Genomic DNA, 20,250 nt, shown 5'->3' on the forward strand with positions numbered 1-20,250 from the left:
AGCCGGATCCAGCCGCTGGGGCACCGGATTCGGCCACCAGGGCAGACTAGGCCGGCGCCGCGCCGCTAGCGAGGAGGAGGTGAGGGGAAGGCGGAGGAGGAACCTCCAACGCCATAAGCACCCGCTAGGCCCTAGTCGGTGCCGCAGGGGCGGCCTAGCCGAGCTTCACACAGCCCGGGCTCGGCCCCGCCCCGCCGGACCACCACCACCCGCGCCACCACGCGAGAAGAGGCCTTGCCGCCGCCATCCCGGTGAGCTGCGCGGCCTTGCCGGCATCCTGCTTCGGCGGTGGCGCAGCGGGAGAGGGGGAAGGAAGGTCGAGGCGGCAGCTAGGTTCGGGGCCTCCCGGGTTGCCCGAGTGGGGGGCGACGCAGGGGCAAGGGGAAGGTTCAGACTCGCACATCCAATGGAGGCTCGATTTTACTGCTGAAAAGAGGTTGTTTCCAATAAATTGTGTGGATGCTGCTTCCTCAGGTAACAAAATAGTTCCTTGTATGTCTTTGTGTACAATGATATCCTAGGAGTATATTTGCCTATTGATGTGGATAAGATTTATCAGTCTTTGTGAATATGATGTGCTGAAACTTGTGATGGTGAAAATGTTTAGGGAGATGAAATTCTCGGGCTCTGCTACTCCCCTCTATCTAATTAGCAAATGTAATTGAGATAAAGGAACTGCAGCTGCTGGATTCTAGTAATATTGACATTATTGCATTCAAAGATCACAATCTCCACATTTTATAGTACATCCATTCAGTCAGAGCTTTTTATCTTGTCGCATTGTTCCTATAATAACATGATCAAAGGTGCACTTGGCATGAAACTTGTTATGTCTTCAGCTTGTCTGGCATCTGCTGCAAGTCAATATGAATAAGCAGGATGGTAGTCATCTTCATCATCACAAGACATGAGCACCTTGACAATTTCATCCATTGTTGGCCTCTTGCTTCTTTCTTCTAGGCATGAAAAAGGCTATTTTCACCATTGCAATTGCCTGCTCTGTATCAAAATGGCCATTCAACCTATCATCAACAATATCACTAACATTCCCGGTAGACAGAATATGTTTAGCCTCCTGGACAAACTCCAGGAAATCTATCTGTCTTTCCTCTAACAGTATGCCACTTGAAACCCTGATTCCAGTCACAATCTCCAGAAGTACGACCCCATAGCTGTAAACATCAACCTTTGCATTGATTGGCAAATTGAGTGCCCATTCTGGTGCCATGTACCCCATTGTGCCTCTCATATGGGTAAAATTGAAGCTAGTGCCATCTCGCTTCGCAAGCTTGGCCAGTCCAAAGTCTGCTATCTTGGCATCGAAGTCTCGTGTTAGGAGTATGTTTTCTGGCTTCACATCACAGTGAACAACCCACTCAAGGCATTCATGATGAAGATAAGCAAGGCCTCTTGCAGTGCCCAGGGCAATTCTGTACCTTTGGCTCCAACCAAACAGGCTTTCCGTACTTCTCTCACCAAAGAGGTACTTATCCAGTGACTCATTCTCCACATACTCATACACTAATAACCTGTTTGGCCCTTCTGAGCAAAATCCCCACATTCTGACTAAATTTATGTGATTGATTCTTCCAATAAGGGTCACTTCTGCCCAGAATTCCTCTTCTCCCTGGCGAACATCTGTAAGCTTCTTTACTGCCACTATTTTCTTATCTTCAAGCACACCTCTGTAGACGATTCCTGCTCCTCCTCTCCCAAGCTCTTCTTTGAACTTTCCAGTTGCTTCCCTCAGTTCTCGGTATGTAAACCGCCTGAATTGGTTTGTAATCATCTTGTACCCATCCTCCATTGATTTGGGTATGTTATGCTTCTTGAAGAAAAGGTACCAGCCCGTCACAATAACAAGCAACTCTAGAGCTCCCAGTATTGCAGCAAACACATAGAAGTATGTCCAGTTTATGTTGTCCTTCTTTGTTCCATACATACTTGCTGATCCTAGCATGACCTCGGAACCTGGTGGTCCACAGGTGAGGCTTTCCTTTTTAGAGATTTAGGATACCAAACTATTTGAATTCTTTGGTACTTTCATATAGTTGTCTCCAGGAAAATACATGTAGACCTGACCATTGTAAAGTAAATCTTTAGTGTAACACCAACCATCTCCACCCTTGTATGTGAAAGATAAGCAGGTACTGGAGTTCAAGCAAATGTTCCAGCATGCTTCAAATGAGATGGATTTATTGGAGGACAGATCAAAGCCATAGTAGTCAGCATGAGGTTGCTTAACAAATGTAAAATCCTCAGGTGCTTGTTTTTTATCAATCGAGAACATTGGTCTGCATCCTTTGTTCCAATTTGTTGGATCAACCATCTCATAATCTGGAGGGCATCTACACTGGAGACCACTGTAGTAGTCACAGAGCCCATTCTTTCCGCATAGCCCGTGCACATAGCACATCTGTATTACAGCATGTCCTGTGACGCTCCATTTCCCTGTTGATGCATTCAAGCTGTACATTCTGAAATTACCATCGTAATCAATTGTGATCCTTCTCTTGATTCCTGGACCTGAATCTGAAGCCTCTATCTTAAACCCATCGCTTGACACAAAATTACCCAGATCATCTAGAACTGCTACCCTGGTGCTGTGGAACCTATTGTGTCAGTTGGTGAATGGAAGCTCTGCCACACGATGTTGTTGCTGGAGTCGTTGATCACAAGGTTGCCGCTGTTGAGGAGGGCGACTGTCGTGTGCTTGCCTGACGATGTCCTGCTCTCCCACACCGTGGAACCATTGGTATCTGTGAGTATCAGGTTGCCTTCGTGGTTCAGCGATATCCTGGAGCCGATTTTGTTCACGGGAGAGTAGCCACTCTCCGCGGAGTAGGGGTTTGCCGTCCAGACGATGGTTGTATTTGTGGTGCTTGTGGTGTACCAGATGGAGAAGGTGAGAGCATTTGTGCCGAGCTCGTGGAAGCCGCAAGAGAAGGTGCGGTCAGGGGAGATGAGGAAGACCTCGTCGTGGTCCTCTCCTCTGATGTGCGAGCCGGTGGTCATGGTCTGCCATGGCGATGCACCAGAGCAAATCTTGAAGAAGAGCAATGGAAGGAGAAGATAGAGCAGCGCAGTCATTCTTCTTCTCAGGGAGCTTTTTTGGCTGTGGAGGCGTAGGAAAGTAGGGGTACAAGGTTGGTAGCTTTATTTCTGCTTTAGCTCCTCGCAGTTTAGCTAGACGATGACACGCATATACTATGTTCGATGCTGACTTGAACTACTTGAAAACTGACCCAAGTAGGGCCAAAACCGCAGGCCGATCCAGGTGTACACACTGTATCCCGCAGTGTTTCATTTTGGCTTTGGATGACGTCAACTGATGGGAACGTTTTGCATTTGTGGAAGAGGATAAACGACAGCAGGAAAGACATGGATTAATGTATAATAGACCGGTGGGTTGTGTTTCTTTTTTTGGCACTTTTTTTTTCTTTTTTGGCACCGGTGGGTTGTGTTTTTGAGATGATGACCCTCAAACTGTTATATTTATGTGAAATTGAATGCTCGAACACTTGCACAAACCTAAATATGTTTATCAGAGTCAACGCTAAGTGGCTAGCTGTATATGTGTACTATATTTTATCACCAAAAGTTTGATGACGTAATAGCAAATGTGTAGATCAGATCTAGCCCATGTCACGTGTTTAATATTTTTGCAAGGTATCTTGTTTAATATTCGATGGTTTATCGTAGCCAACAAGAATGCTGACATTGCCTGTGACCCTAAAGTAGTTTTTTTTCCTTCCCTTTGATGCTATGTTGATCATGTGACTCTATAGTCGTAGACTAGCACTGAAGCAATTTTTCCTCGGTTTCCTTCGAGCATCTTGGAAATCCCCGGCGTAAACATGCGCGCGGACGGCGTCGTGCGCAAGCCACCTGTATCGTTTCTGCTTGTTAAAGCTGCATCTTTGATTCTTTTTTAACAAAAGTTAAAAGGCAATTTTGAACTTTCTTATATTTTCCCCGGGAATTTCAATATCCATGGTAACGTTCGTCAAGATGTTCTTCATCTGGAAGCCGTGTCAAAGTGTAGTTTGGGTGCCTTATTGCTACTCTCGGAAAAAGAATAGCAGCTGAAAGATATCTTTGCGACTTGGCCAGAAAGAATAGCTACTAGTTTGAAGGAACGACTTGTAGCATCTCAATTTACTGTTCCGTTTACTATAGTCTCTCTTGGATCAAGTGCTAATAACAGGTGAAAGTGCTAAATTTTAGCATTAACTCATCCAAATGAGAGTGCTAATGGGGTGGACTAAACTTTAACCAAGAATCCAAGACAAAAAATTTAGCATTTTCTTAAGTGCTAATATGTGTTAAAGTTTAGCATTTCTTTAGCCCATCCAAACATACCTTATACATTTCTAAATAAATAAAGCGCCTAGTCATCTTCCTCTCCACTTCATCATGTCATTATCTTTTACCCTGTGGGCATCTTAGATAGAATATATAGACCATGATTCTGACGGCATGGCCTGGTCTGGTCCTGCAGGATCATGATCAACCACGCAATCGAATTGTCCTCGCTCTCCTCGGTCGCATCAACGCTGCTCTGCCTGTGCAAAGTCCATATTCAATTAGCGCGTGCTATGTGCCTTGGCAAAAGAAAAAAAATGCTTACACTTCTCATTCGACCTCAAGGGAACAAAAATTAGTAGTACCCTAATCGCCCCTATTAGTCTATCCTAATCCACATGTGATCGCAACTATTCTATCTCCGGAACACCTCTATTGTGTGAACAACTGAACGTGACCTCGTCATCAGCAACTTGGTTTCACATCTTGCTCGGCTCGTCGCCTGCCAACCGGTAGCGTGTATTTGTTGCTCGTGATCGCGCCATCGCGGTGATCAGGATTCAGAACCAGCGGGCCCTCGTCCGAAGTGGGCCAAGGCCCCCATTTCGGCCTCCGGGGGTCCAACGCAAGTGTGGCACTATTTTTATGCAGGATCACTGCGGCAGCGTCAGCGCATCTAGTGAAAACATTGACCGTATCATCGCAGTCTTGCATCCGGTGACCTGCCCTGCTGCGGTCGTCTCGGCCAGAACAAGTCATGATCTGTTGGCTCTAGCTACCTCTCGTGTTCAGTGGCAGCGAGTGGTCTGTCTAGAAGAGGAGGGGTCACTGATTGATTGCTCTGCTCACCGAGTCGCTGTGCACGAGCACGACCGCGCGAGGAGACAAAGTGCGGTCAGGCTCAACGGTCTCAAACGTTGGTCACTTGCTCGCAACTGGCCTCTGCTACGCATCGTGGTCAGTCAATCCCAGGAAAAAGAAGAAAAATGGGTAGCTGCGAGTATTTGTATTCCTAATATGGTTATTAAAGACGTCCCTTGAGCGAATCACGTTCGTCACACACCTGACCTAATTGCTCAAAAAAAAACACCTGACCTTGGCACATCTTACAAGCAACATTTACTCTCTCTTTTTTTTTTTGGGTGATAGCGGAACAGAGCAATTTTGTGGCTTGGGGGCCCGGCAAGGTCACAAATGTAATTCGCGCCCCACACTGATGATGGCCTAGCCCGTAAGCCAGCCGATCAATTCGGCAGCCGAAAGGATCAGCCTTTTCAACGGCCTGGCCCAAAGCACGTTCCGGTGTCTGTAGGCCCTTAAGTTTTGGCCCGGAGTTCGCTTGGGCTTTTCCTTTCCAGGCCGCAAGCTCCTGGCATTTCTTCCGAATTTTGGCCATTTGCCGTCGGCGTTAGCAATCCTTCTTCCTAAACCAAAAGAAGCCAGTTCATCCTATTCAAACTTGAACGTTAATTCTCAAACCCAAAACACACTATCTGACTATTATTCAGAAAAGCACCAAGAAAGGTTTAGTTTTTATTTTGAGCATCACCAGGCAAAGTTTAGTGATCGTTAAACGCACGGATGAGCTGCTTTTATTGGAGCATGTCCGTTTCAGATCAGATGTGATAAAAGGCTGGACTTTCAGAACCTTGCTTGGAGATATTTTTCAGATGACATCAAGGGCTCAAGGCTGCAGTTACTCTAACACGTTCACACGTCACGCTCGCTAGCAACACATCACAGGTCTGGCCGACATTTAAGTTGACCATCTGAGAGAGGCTGCCTTGCTCTTGTCCGCACACCGTTGAAACCGGTATCATCCAGAATTTGACTAACCATGGAACTGGAGCTCTGCACGGAATAAAAGGTTTCTTACAGATCTGCAATACTGCAAGATCGATACGGTCCAGAAAAAAGGGGGAATTCTGCACTGATATTTCTTCATTTTACTAGGTTCTTGTCTACCCTCACTGAAATGATATTAATGTCCTCAAGAAAAAGGGGCAACGAAACGCAAACCTGAATGAAGAAAATGATTGAGTATAGAATTCTGAAGTATTGGAGAAAAAACTTTTGTTCACTTCTGCACTCAAATGATCAAAACAGATAGACTTACCTGGCCAGAAATCCATGATAAAGATGAACATCACTAACACCGTAACGAACAGGGCGATGCAACTGGCAGGCCGCCAACGGCAATTGTCCACCTCCACAGCTAGCAATGCCCAGCATATTCCCCCCAAAAAATGGCATATAATAAATAGGTCAATGTATCCAATAATTCTCAACTTCTCATGTTTATGGGGAAAATGCCTAAGGAAACCACTACAAAAATGTGACGCTGAGAAAGGACATGCAGCATGTCACCAACAAACTTCAGTTGCCGATTTGAAGGGCTGGCATCTAGCTGATATAACTCAACGATATCAAAGCCATGTGAAAAAAAAAATCATTGAAAGGCCAAGATTTTCGTTGAAGCAAAACACGCTGAAATAATTCATGGAACTTCCTACAAAAGCAGAAGGAAACAGATTTTTCTGCATTCAGGTCAATCCAGCTCATGAACCTTGAAAAATTCCATAATTCCATTACATTCATCCCTCCTCTCTCTGTATAAGCCTGCTCATAACTTGGGCGTAGAAGTTGCAGCTTCCGTTAAAGTTTGCCTTCCCAAAACCGCCTTCACAGCAAGTGGGTGCTGAAACGAGACCATATAAATTCACGTCCATCATAAACAGAAGCACCATACCATGACCTCAAGAGTCGAGACCTAAACATGGCCATGTCCCTTTCTCTAATTGTTCTTCCATTGCTCGCCATTCTCCCATCCTCATATGCTTCACGCAAACCGGCGATGCTAGGCACTGGCTCATCCTTATTGGTAGAAGACTACAAACAAACTTTCCTTACCTCGCCAAATTCCGATTTCTCCTGTGGCTTCTATGAAGTTGGAGGGAATGCTTTCTCCTTCTCCATCTGGTTCGCAAACACCATGGAAAAGACTGTCGTGTGGTCTGCAAACCCCAAGTCCCCTGTGAACGGCCATGGCTCCATGGTTTTGTTGAACCACGATGGCAACTTGGTCCTCACTGATGTCAATGGCACCGTGACATGGGATAGCAAGACGGGTTCTGGGAAGGGCACGACAGTTGGCCTTCTTGATACTGGCAACCTTATCATCAAAGACTCCAATGGTGCAGTTTTATGGGAAAGCTTCTCTTCACCGACTGACACCTTGCTGCCTTTTCAGCCACTCACCAAAGCAACAAGGTTAGTATCTGGTTACTACAGCCTCTATTTTGATAACGACAATGTGCTGCGCCTCATGTATGATGGACCAGATATATCAAGCATCTATTGGCCAAGTGCAGACTACAGTGTGTTCGAAAGTGGACGGACAAAATACAATAGCTCCAGGATTGCAGTCCTCGACTCTGAAGGTTATTTCCTATCAAGTGATGGGCTCAATGTAAAGTCATCTGATTGGGGTACTCAAATCAAGAGAAGGCTAACGATTGATTATGATGGAAACCTCAGAATGTATAGTTTGAATGCATCGAGTGGGAATTGGATAATCTCATGGGAGGCCATAGCCAAAATATGTGATGTGCATGGGTTATGTGGACAAAATGGGATATGCCAGTCTTTGCCAAGCTTCCATTGCTCATGTCCGCCAGGACATGAGATGATTGATCCACAGATTTGGAACAAAGGCTGCCGGCCGCAATTCAACAAAACCTGCAACAACACAGAACAGTTTGAGTTCATCAAGCTCCCCAAAACTGATTTCTATGGCTTTGATCAGAGCTACAACAAGTCTATATCACTTGAAGAATGCAAGAAGATTTGCTTGGATGCCTGCTTGTGCTCTGCTTTTACATACAAGGCGGACTTTGCTACACCAAAGCTATACTCTTTAATGGCTACAACTATCCAAGCTTTCCTGGTGACCAGGGTTAGAAATATCGGCCGCAATTTCGCGATATACCCGATATATCGGGTTTATCGGTGGGGTCCGATATTTTTTTATCGGCCGAAATTGATTTAATGAATATTTTTTATACTAAAAAGTAAATTAAAAAATAAATAAAAAATAAAAAAATAAAAAATAAAAATTCCCGATATTCCCGATATATCGGTTTTATCGGTGGGTTCCGATTTTTTTCCCCTACCGGAATTAAAAACCCTGCTGGTGACAACTATATAAAATTACCCAAGAATTTGGGCCTAACAACATCTTTAGTCTCCAGAAAGTCTCAACTCGCATGCAACCGGGATATTCCTGAGATTGTAGAAGGATATGCAAGTATGTACGGAACGAATAGTGTCGATAAAAAATGGACAACTTACTACGTGTTTGCAGCAATACTGGGAACCCTAGTACTGCTCTTTACTGGAACAAGCTGGTGGTTTCTTTCTAGCAAGCAATATATACCCAAGTCAATGGAGGCTGGCTACAGGATGGTAACAAGCCAGTTCAGGATGTTCACACACCGCGAGTTAAGGGAAGCAACTGGAAAATTTAAGGAAGAGATTGGAAGAGGGGGCTCTGGAATTGTTTACAGAGGGGTACTTGATGATAAGCGAGTAGTGGCAGTAAAGAAGCTAACAAATTTCTCACACAGTGAGGAGGAATTGTGGGCGGAAATGAGTATCATTGGAAGGATTAACCACATGAATTTAGTAAGGATGTGGGGTTTTTGCTCCGAGGGTCAACACAAACTACTAGTGTATGAGTATGTGGAGAATGAATCTCTTGACAGGTATCTATTTGGCAATGTAAGTAGTGAGAGACTAATTGCATGGAGCCAGAGGTTCAAAATAGCATTGGGAACAGCAAGAGGCTTGGCCTACCTGCATCATGAGTGCCTTGAATGGGTGATTCATTGTGATGTAAAGCCAGAGAACATACTCCTGACCCGAGACTTTGAAGCTAAGATAGCAGACTTCGGACTAGCGAAACTCTCGAAGAGAGAGTTCCAGTTTCAAACTCACCCACATGAGAGGAACAATGGGGTACATGGCACCAGAGTGGGCGTTAAACTTGCCGATCAACGCAAAAGTTGATGTCTACAGCTATGGTGTTGTCCTTCTTGAGATTGTTACAGGAAGTAGGATCTCAAGTGGGATAACAGCGGATGGGAGGGAGATCGAACTTCGGCAGTTTGTGCAGGTCTTGAAACAATTTGTGGAGAGTGAAGATGTCAAGGATATAGTTGATCGTAGACTGCAAGGTCATTTTAATCCAGAGCAAGCAATGATAATGTTGAAAGTTGCTATAGCTTGTCTTGAAGAAAGGAACAGCAGACCTACAATGAATGATATTGTAATATCTCTCTTGGCATGTGCTGAACAAGATGATCACCCCGCCTACTCATGGTGAGCTGCAATAAGCAATAATGTCTCAGTTTGCAAAATGAGGATTTCAGATTCTCGAGTAATATTTGGAAGTAAGGCAAGGAGTACTTGAAAGAGAAATGTAGATAGGTTGCTTCCTTTAATTCTAATTGACTATGGAGCATTAAAGCAGCATCGTTTTACAGCAATAAAGCAGTATTGTTTTACACCACACTAGTGGTGGATATTATCATACTAATGTTTCTTCTTGGATGGAATTTTACAAAATTTTAGTTTGTTTATAAAGCTCCTGGTCGCTAACTTTTAGACACATACAGGTTTGATGCAACTTCTACAAATTTATTCGTTCAGTCAGTATTGTTTTTCCTCTTTTTAGAGACCTCCTTTGGTGCACCCATGAGAGGTCACTTATTCATACCTAGCGCATCCATGAGAGGCTGCTAAAAGGTCAGAGTAACAGGTTGAATAAATTATCAAGTTATCATCAATTTAACTATCTCAAAATTATGGAACACTAAATAAGCATTTTTTTCACACTCACACTAGTGGTGCATATTTCTCATACTAATGTCTTCTTGCCTGAAATTTCATCAGTATTTTAAAAATAGTTTGTTTAGAAATTTCCTGGCCACTAACTCTTCAACATATACATATGGGTTCCATACAACTTCTACAAATTTATTTATTTTTAGTAATAGTACAGCAACTTTGTTCGCTTTTCTCTTAGATCTTCTGATGCGTAATATAAGTTAAAAAACACCGGTATTCTTCGTCCTCTTTTAAACAATCCCCCCTCCCCCTGTGGTGCATCCATGACTCCATGAGAGGCTCTACTTATCATATTCATAGTTACTACCTCATGCATCTGGCATCCATGAGAGGCCACTCAAAGGTTAGAACCCTCATTTCCTGATTTCCTCGCAGGGGGGCGGCAGGGGGGCGGCAGGGGGGCTCAGCTTTTATATTTGGGGGGGGAGCCTGCCGCCCCCCTACCGGGCGGGCGGGCTGCGTGCCGCCCCTCCACCGGGCGCCTGCCGTCCGGCAGGGGGCGGCAGGCTCCCGCCAGGGGCCTCCGTGTAAAAAAATTATATTTATTTATATGTAAGTCCCTGCCGCCCCCCTGCCGGGCGGTAGGGGTATAAAACTGTAAAATGTGAAACCGAAAATATATTTCTATAAAAAACGTTTTTAAAAAATATAAAAATAAAAAAGCCGCCGCGCGGAGGAAGGCTCCTTGGAATTTCTTGGACCTCTCTAGAATTCCCGATGGGCCGAAGTTTCAGCTGCCAAGAGGCGAGGAGTAGAACTGTAGAAGCCGGCCCCGCCCTGTGTATGTGACTTACACTGTCATTTTTTAAAAGAAAAACATATGCACAAACATTTGGTTGTTCCCATGATTCCATGAATAGTCGCAACAAAAATGAGCTGGAATTCCCATACTTATAAAGTCGTAGATACAAATGTACACGAAAATTTATTTTTTCTATAATATCAGTCATTATTGTTTTTGCATGTACTATGTGAAGTAGCGATGGTGAAGAGTTAACGGTGGAAGCATGAAGAGATGATGCTTTTTCATACCGCAAAAAAAGATGATGTTTTTTTAAAAATAACCCTTCAGATTTGGAAGTTTTCAAAGATGGTGAAGAGTTAACAGTGGAAGCATCAAGTTCAAATTTATACATAAGTTGCTATTAGTGCAAAACATATTCAAAATATATGCAAGTGGAATCTAATTTTATTCGTCTCATCACATAGAACACAACAGTGCAATCGGTACTCAAAAAGAAGATTATATGAAGAAGATAATTTTTTATAAAGCAGTTTTGTGTAAAGAAGTTTGGAGAGCTAGCTGATGTCATCCATATACCTACTAACTGCTGTATTGTGTCACGCAATTACTACATGTGCAAGCCCGCCAAATAGGTATAGTTGATGTGGTCTCCCTCGCGCATTAGAGCGGTCCTTTTTTATTGCAATTTTCGTGCGGGTATTGGCCAGTACAGAAAATTTTGTTTGAGATTTGCATCTCGTTATTCTGATAAAATAGGCTCTAAAATTGCAGCAATAAATAAACACACATAAAAAATTAAGTAGGTACGCTCTAAACATCATCAACCAATTGATTTTGGCGGCCTAACGACCTTAAGTAGTTGTTAACTAGTGTAACCCTGAAGAGATTTTGTAGTGACAGACCTTACAATTTCCAAAATACTGCAGCTACAGTTCAGTGACATTTTATCGGGAGGACTCATCACGAGTCATCATGACCTGTACGCGGGGTGCCCGTCCTCATCATCGCACGCTGTGAGAGCCTGGGCGATGCCATCCATGGTCGGCCGGCTGCTCCTTTCCTCCATACACGATAAAGAAATCCTCACCATTTCCAGGGCCTGCCGGGGATTGAACTGCCCCTGCAGCCTGCCGTCCACCAAGGGCAAGACGTCCCCGGTATCCACCACCTGCCTCAGCCCCTGGGCGATCTGCGACATCTCCAGCCGCTCCCCGGCCGCCGTCGTCTGGTCGGAGACCCGGCTCCCCATCATGATCTCCAGCAGCACGATGCCGTAGCTGTAGACGTCGACCTTGGCGTCGATGGGCACGTTCCGCGCCCACTCCGGCGCCATGTACCCCATCGTCCCTCTCATGCGCGAGAGCTGGAGGCTGTCGCCGGCGCCGCCCCTCTTTGACAGCTTGGCCAGCCCGGGCGATCTTGGCGTCGAACTCCCGGGTCAGCAGGATGTTCTCCGGCTTCACGTCGCAGTGGATGACCCACTCGAGGCACTCGTGGTGGAGGTAGGCGAGGCCCCTGGCCGTGCCCAGCGCGATCCTGTACCGCTCGTGTGACAGAATCGCCAAGTTAACGTTTTAATTAAGCGTAATGACCATTATTTGAACGCATCAGACGCATTAGCTTAATTAAGTGTAACCTGACAGCCTGTTTCCAACCCACAGGCCGATCGAAACACACCAGAAGTCTCGCGCGACGACGAGCACAGACGGTACCAGCATAATATAATTTCACAAAAATAGATAATAACATAAATATTTACACAACAGCTTTAAATTTAAAATTTACATAAAATAAATGACAGCAGCGGAAGAGAATATGACATGAGAGAAGAAAATTTGATTGAGAACCAATAAAACAAAACGATAACTATGAACACGTGAGGACGTCACATCGAGCCCACTGATGCGAATCCTGATTAGCTTCTATACTTGAAATAGGGTAAACAACAAACCCTAAGTATACTAATACTCAGCAAGACTTACCCGACTTTTAGGTATACTTAGCCCACATATCTAGACATGCAAAACTTTCTGGCTGGTGGATTTATTTACAGAAAAACATCTAAGGGTAGATCCTTAATTTCAAAATTTTAGCTCAAATTATAGTTATAAAGTTGCTACACATCAATAATTTGCAAATCTATAACAATCAATGTGAAAACATAATTGATTAAATAATATCAACATGTATCATATCATTTCATTTCATTTCCTTACTACGATGTGACTCGGAGATCAAGGTGCTCATGTCCGAGAGCAACTGACGGCGAATCGATCCGATTTAACCTTGCAAGGTAGACCTAACCAACACGGCACGTATTTGCCCCGTCGGACATTACGAACCAACCATTCACCTCCCCGTCTCGAATTACAGAACCGCCCCACCTACATATAGTCAGCCGGGCTCAACGAGAGACAACCAAAAGTAAACATATGCATCACAATTCTCCGCGACTACCCGACTCGCCCTAAGGGGTGGTGATGAAGTTCTGTACTTTTGAAACGAGGCAGTACTAGGCTTACCGGTTTCGACTATCACCTACTCCCGGCATGCAGTTAGTACAATTCAAACATGATCAGCAGGGCCAACAACGGTACGGTCCTCAATCGACACAGACGAGGCTAAGACACCAGGAACCCTGTCCTGTTGCCATACCTATATCTCATCATCATTCCCCCGTCCGGTCTCAAATTTCTAATCATTCCATATTATATTTCATATCTCATATACTGGAATATAAAGATAACTATAAATCTCGCGAGTAACCGGAAATTACTCGACTTCTAAGTATCCTATATCTTGCGAGTGCAAAAAGTCACTCGACTTCTATCGAGAAGTATTAAGCATAGCATTTCTATCGTCCTATACATGCTAGTATAATTCAGGGAAACCTAGGGATCATGCAACTAGCGTTCTAATCAACTCCTGAAACGTAATGCACAAATAATAAATACATATATAGGTGTCATAATTTCAAATAATAGGATGTGCACCGGGGCTTGCCTGGGATTGAGACTAAGTCAGTGTTAGTTAGATGATACTCGCTTGGCGAGCATCTTCCTTTGGTCATGCACATCGGGTTCCATCCATCCGTCTTCGGGATATGTCCACCAACATCGTCTTCGGGTTCGGTTCCAGTAGCACGTCCTTTATATGGTTCATCTATCGTACCTAAATGAGATGCGATAATGCATATATATGAATGCACAAAGATACAATACACAATGCATCAAAAAGAGCAAGCAAGACAGACACAAGGTCACGACTGAGCATCCATAAGTATGAAGGTCATGAGCTAGCTTTAGCAAGCATGCAAATAATATCAAGCTTAAACAAGAGTTGCATGAGCAACATCTAACATGTCATACATGACTTATGATCACCAGAAAACATAGCATCCAACCCCAAACTAATTTATCTAAAGTCTTTCTTAATTTATTTAGATAATAAGACATACATGCATATATATGATCATACATGTAAAGTGCACAATAAATTCTACCAAAATCACAGTAGATCACCAATACTCCTAATAGTCTACTGCACAAATTTCACATGCTCATGTTTTATATTTTATTGATTATAAAAACAAATCTTTATTGCACTTAATCGTGTGAGAGCAAGTTAAATGTAAAACTTCATATTTTCTGTAAACACATGGACATATTATATTTTTTTAGACTAAAATAACATCATACAAGGGGCAGTTAAATCACATTTTCCATTTTACACATTTCTATTATTTATAAACTATTTACTTAGCATTTAACAAGTTAAATAAAAAACTCAGTCATACTATCCTCAATGAAGTTGAAATTTTTACCATAGTACACACATCACAAGAATAGCCTACCATAAAAATTTCATATCATTTAGAGTAATATAACTACAGTTATGAAAAAGACAAGCAACACTAGCATTAAAACCTTAACAAACATAAATCTGTTTTTACAGCAAATATTGTCAACTAACACCCATGATATTATGATTCCACTGCATAGATCTACTCACAAGGATTCCAAAACATCTTAAATTGCTATTTTACGATTTTTCTACTATTTTCTATGGATTTTCAAAGTTTCAAGCGATTTGGTCCCTGAAACACTATTCCTATGAGTCTATGACATTGCAGAAAACCCCCTGCACTTGTTTGAATTTCAGCCTGAGGTCCCTGGTCGCGAAACAGAGCAGGGGAGAAAAGGGGAACGGCGATTCCGGCCATGGGAGGGCTTGCTGGCGGCGAGGGAGGGGTGGAGGAGCGAGCGGAGATCGGCGCGGACCTGTAGGTGGCCTTGGAGCGCGAGGAGGCGGTCTGTGGCGGCGGCTCCACGGCGGGTGGCGGGCGGCGGCGGTGCTGTGCCGCTCCGGCGATGTTCCGGCGAGGCATGGAGGTGATGGCCGGGCCCGGGGGCTTCGTTGGGATGAGAGCAAGCGGATTTAGGGGTTGGTGGAGGGCGGGACGAGCTCAGTCGACGGCTCGGCGTGGAGGTGCGGGCGGCGACCATGGCGGCGGCGGTAGCGGCAGCGTTCTCGCAGGCGGCGAAGCCGGTCGGCGGCGAGGCCAGCGTGGGGAGGTCCAGGGGCGCGAGGCGCACCTCATGTGCGTCGGTGAGGTGGAGGCGGGCCGGTGGCGATGCGAGGCGGCGAGCGGGGCGGAGAGGCACACGTCGGCTCGGCTCGTGGCCGCGCAGCCATAGTAGGCGACGGCGCAAGGCACGCGGGCAGGTGGCCGTGCGTGGGCTCGGCGCTGCGGCAGCAGCAGCGCAAGAGAGCGGCGCTCGTGCGTGAGAGAGAGGCGAGGGAGAGAGAGGGGCAGCGGTCGAGCAGCAGTAGCGTGTGACGCGCGGCACGCCCCGTGCTCTGGCGGTGCCGTGGCCAAATTGGTCACGGTGTCCACGCACATGGCAAAAATATCAGGATGTTACAGCTCGCGCCACGGCAGGGCCGTCCGGTCCGTGTCGAACAGGTGCCTGTCCAACGACTCGTTCTCCACGTACTCGTACACCAGCAGCCTGTGCTTGCCCTGGGAGCAGAACCCCCAGATCCTGACGAGGTTGACGTGGTTGATCTGCCCGATCACCGTCATCTCCGCCCAGAACTCCTCGTCGCCTCCCGCCACGTTGGCCAGCTCTTCCTTGAAGTTCCTCGTGGCGTCCTTGAGCTCCCGGTACGTGAACCTCCTGAACTGGCCCGTGACCATCCTGTAGCCTGCCTGCAGCGAGCTGGGAATGCTCTGCTTGCTGGAGAGGAACCAACACCCCATCGCGATGAAGATCAGATCGAGAAGTCCCAGCACTCCGGCGAACGCATACAAGTACGGCCACTTGGTGCCGTTTCCGGGTCTCCCGAGCGTGCCCGGTGATTCTTGGGCGACCACGGGGACGGTAGGATCGCAGGCTATGCCTGTGGTGCTCCGCCGTGCGCTGGCCGGAGGCGCCGAGGCGTTGAAATCCATTGGTACTTTGATGTAGATGTTCCCGGGGAACGCTGAAGACGTGAAGCCGTTGAATAGCACGCTTTTCGGGTAGCAGACGCCCTGGCCTTGAAGCTTGTAGGAGAAGCCGACGCACAAGCACATCTCCAAGCAGATCTTCTTGCAGTACTGGAACGTGACGGATTGGTAGAACCACAGATCGTAGCCGTAGAAGTCAGTGTGCGGCATCTTGACGAACTTGTACCGTGGCTGCTGCTGCTGCTACAGGCTGCAGTTAGTAGCGCTGAACATGGGCCTGCAGCCCTTTCGCCAGTCCCGCGGGGCCACCATCTCGTACCCCGGCGCGCACGAGCACCTGAGGCTCGGCTATAGTTTTCCATCAGGCCCGTGGGCTGTGGGCCGGCCCGAAGCACGATAATTGGGTCCGGTACACGGCTCGGCCCGGCACAAAGGTAAACGAGCACGGGCTGGCCCGGCACAGGCGTCGTGCCGTGCCTGGGCCGCGCCGCTGGCACGTGGACGGGCCCGACCCGGCACGGTTAGCAGCCGGCCTGACTAGGCACGTGGGCCGGCCCATTAGCACAAAGCCCACGAAGACCGCCAGCCCGAGCCGGCCGGCCACATAAGGGGGAGGGGGCGGCCGTGGGCGCCGGTAACCCTAGCCCCCCCTCCATCCCCCGCTCCTCGCCAGATCCGCTCAATAAATCTTGAAATCATTCTGAGTTGAGGGAGTGGCCGGCCACATTTAGAGCTGGCTGTACTCTTTTCCTTTGTAGGGTTTTGTCCTCATGAGGTGTGGGGTTTTACCTACAAAGGTTTTTAACGAGGCAGCACCCAAAACAGCTCAATAAATTTGTTATCATGAAATGTGCTTCTGTTTTGTGATTTTTTATGAATTTGAAGAGTAATCTGGACCACAATTTTGTTCGAATACCAAAGTTTCAATTCCCCGGAATCGCTGCAACTGCAATCATACGGCATGCCGCATATATTATAGGGAAAATCAGCAATGACCTTCGAGATCGACCGAGACCAAGGACGCAGCCACGCGTTCATACTGGTGAACCGCGTGCTAGATCTGGAGAAGAACCATGAGCAGTGCAGAAGCATACTATATACATGTAAACCCATGCACACGCATGCAAAAGGTTCGTGCACAAGCACAACATCATGGAGAGATGGAAAGGTACGGGACCTGTCTAGCCTTCATCTTGCTGTTCGCCGTCGTGCCGTGCCCTTCGGCGTCGGCGCCGGCGCCGGAGCCAGCGGCTGAGCACACGCTAGGCGCCGGCTCCTCTCTGTCCGTGGAAGACCGCGCACGGCCGTTCCTGACTTCCCCCGACGGCGCGTTCTCCTGCGGCTTCCAGGAGGCCGGCGAGAACGCCTTCTCGTTCTCCGTCTGGTACACCGGCGCCGCCGAGAAGACCGCCGTCTGGACGGCGAACCCCGGCGCCCCCGTGAACGGCCGGGGCTCTAGGATCTCGTTCCGCCGCGACGGTGGCCTTGCCCTCGACGACGCCAACGGGACCACGGTGTGGGAGAGCAAGACGAGTGGCGGCGGCGGCGGCGGCGCCGTGACCATCTCCCTCCTCGACACCGGCAACCTCGTCATCACCGGCCCGTCCACCGGTACGGGCGGCCGCGCCGTGTGGCAGAGCTTCGACTGGCCGACGGACACGCTGCTCCCGTCGCAGCCGCTCACCAAGCATATGAAGCTCGTCGCGGGATACTTCAGCCTCTACTACGACAACGACAACGTCCTGCGGCTCCTGTACGACGGCCCCGAGATCTCGAGCATCTACTGGCCGAATCCGGGCAACAATCCCTTCGATAACGGCCGGACAACCTACAACAGCTCGAGGATCGGCGTCCTCGACGGCAACGGCGCGTTCCTGTCGAGCGACAACCTGGGAGTCAATGCCTCCGACCTCGGCCGCCCCGGCGTCAAGAGACGGCTCACCATCGATCCCGACGGCAACGTGAGAATCTACAGCCTGAACGCGTCGACTGGGGGCTGGACGGTGACAAGGGCGGCGCTGGCGCAGCCGTGCTCCGTGCACGGGCTGTGCGGCCCGAACGCGGTCTGCGAGTACCAGCCGAGCCTACAGTTGTCCAACGGGCCGAGCCCGGCCCGACCCAGCACGATTAGGTCCGGCACGATTAGCCCGGATAACTAATCGTGCCGGGCCGGGCCGGCCCACGTGCCCAGCTCTGTGCACGAGCATGGCATGAGGGTCTGTTTGGCATTCCGGGCCGGCCCGATATGCCAGGCGGGCTTCGTGGGCCGTGCCAGTCCGAGCCCGGCTAGGCATCTGCACCAGGCCGCCACTCCCTCAACTCAGAATGATTTCAAGAATTCAAATCTAAGATTCAAATTCATAAAAAATCACAAAACAGAAGCACATTTCATGATAACAAATTTATTGAGCTGTTTTGGGTGCTGCCTCGTTAAAAACCTTTGTAGGTAAAACCCCACACCTCATGAGGACAAAACCCTACAAAGGAAAAGAGTACAGCCAGCTCTAAATGTGGCCGGCCACTCCCTCAACTCAGAATGATTTCAAGATTTATTGAGCGGATCTGGCGAGGAGCGGGGGATGGAGGGGGGGCTAGGGTTACCGGCGCCCACGGCCGCCCCCTCCCCCTTATGTGGCCGGCCGGCTCGGGCTGGCGGGCTTCGTGGGCTTTGTGCTAATGGGCCCGCCCACGTGCCTAGTCAGGCCGGCCCACATTGCTGATTTTTTATGCTGGCTGTACTCTTTAAATTTGTTATCATGAAATGTGCTTCTGTGGCTGCCGCCACCAGCCTCGCCCTCGGGTCCCGTCTCCCGTGGCTGGTTGGCCGCACAGGCCGCAGGCCTCACCCCGCGTGCCGGGCCCGACTTGGCTGCGCAAGGGGAAGCTTGGACTGGACCGAGGGAGCAGGGCTGCCGGCTGCTGCTCTTTGCGGTGGAGGAAGAGTGGAAGACACAGAGGAAAGGACTAGTGGCGCCATGCTTGTGCTGCTCGCCTGCTCGGTGGCTGGTGAGAAAGGAGCAGAGAAGGGGAAGGGAAAGGATAAGGCTGATGAGAGTGTGTGGGCCGTGGCTGGCGTGAGAGAAAGGATAGGGGGAGGAGGCGGCTCCTTGCTATTTGCCTATGTGTAGTTCTGTACACTTAAACTTCTGTTACTAATTGTTATATATTGCCTTTTTAATTTTTTCTAATTTTAATGTGCACTATTATTTATTTTATTAAGAAATTTATAAAACGTATCCGCATATTAGATTTTTTTGATAAAATGCCGTATCCATGCTGCATAGCCTCGTGGACCTTTGCTTCCCGCTTGCCTGCAACCAGGGAGTCAGATATGGGTCGCTTACCTTTGGCGTCGAAGGGGCGCGGGTGTTGCCGGGCATCGCACAGTTCCGCCCAGTATTTCCGAAGGAAACCAATGGAACTCTCGACGGACAGCTTAGCCTCATCATGCATCAGGTTGTTCCGAACCTGCCAAGTTCTCCATAGTAACAAGAGTAGCTTTGCCCCTTCATCCATCATACATGAACACATAGTGACACATCGTGGATAATAATTTTGTATATACAATAACATGAATAATTTATTAATAATGATAGAAACAATAATTTAATATTTTATATTGGTGCACTTTAGTATTTCATTATAATTATATAATTTAAATTCAGATTTATTAAGGGTCACTTTAACTTCTAATTATAACATAATTGGATAATTCATAATCAAATTTAGAGGGCATAGGCAAGTAATTTAAATTAAGGGTTACTTTATAATGGGATAGGTGAGTAATCTAAATTAAAATTAAGGGTTACTTTAGATTTTTTTTATAATAGTAGAGGTGGGT

At 47.3% G+C, this 20,250-nt stretch overlaps 1 protein-coding gene and 3 pseudogenes across 1 annotated transcript; 2 read left to right on the top strand and 2 right to left on the bottom strand.

Annotated features, from left to right (window-relative positions):
- Positions 1-689: 689 nt before the first annotated feature.
- On the bottom strand, positions 690-3,386 carry LOC120707565 (annotated as a pseudogene).
- A 3,660-nt stretch (positions 3,387-7,046) lies between these two features.
- On the top strand, positions 7,047-9,895 carry LOC120707566 (annotated as a pseudogene).
- A 1,866-nt stretch (positions 9,896-11,761) lies between these two features.
- Positions 11,762-17,372, bottom strand: LOC120710126 (annotated as a pseudogene).
- Positions 17,373-17,569: 197 nt separating this feature from the next.
- LOC120710127 (putative receptor protein kinase ZmPK1) lies at positions 17,570-18,568 on the top strand. The gene has a single exon (XM_039995795.1). It carries the CDS (start codon positions 17,570-17,572, stop codon positions 18,566-18,568), a length of 999 nt encoding a protein of 332 aa, XP_039851729.1.
- Positions 18,569-20,250: the final 1,682 nt, after the last annotated feature.

This window comes from Panicum virgatum, chromosome 5K, assembly GCF_016808335.1.
Source record: "Panicum virgatum strain AP13 chromosome 5K, P.virgatum_v5, whole genome shotgun sequence".
NCBI lineage: Eukaryota > Viridiplantae > Streptophyta > Magnoliopsida > Poales > Poaceae > Panicum > Panicum virgatum.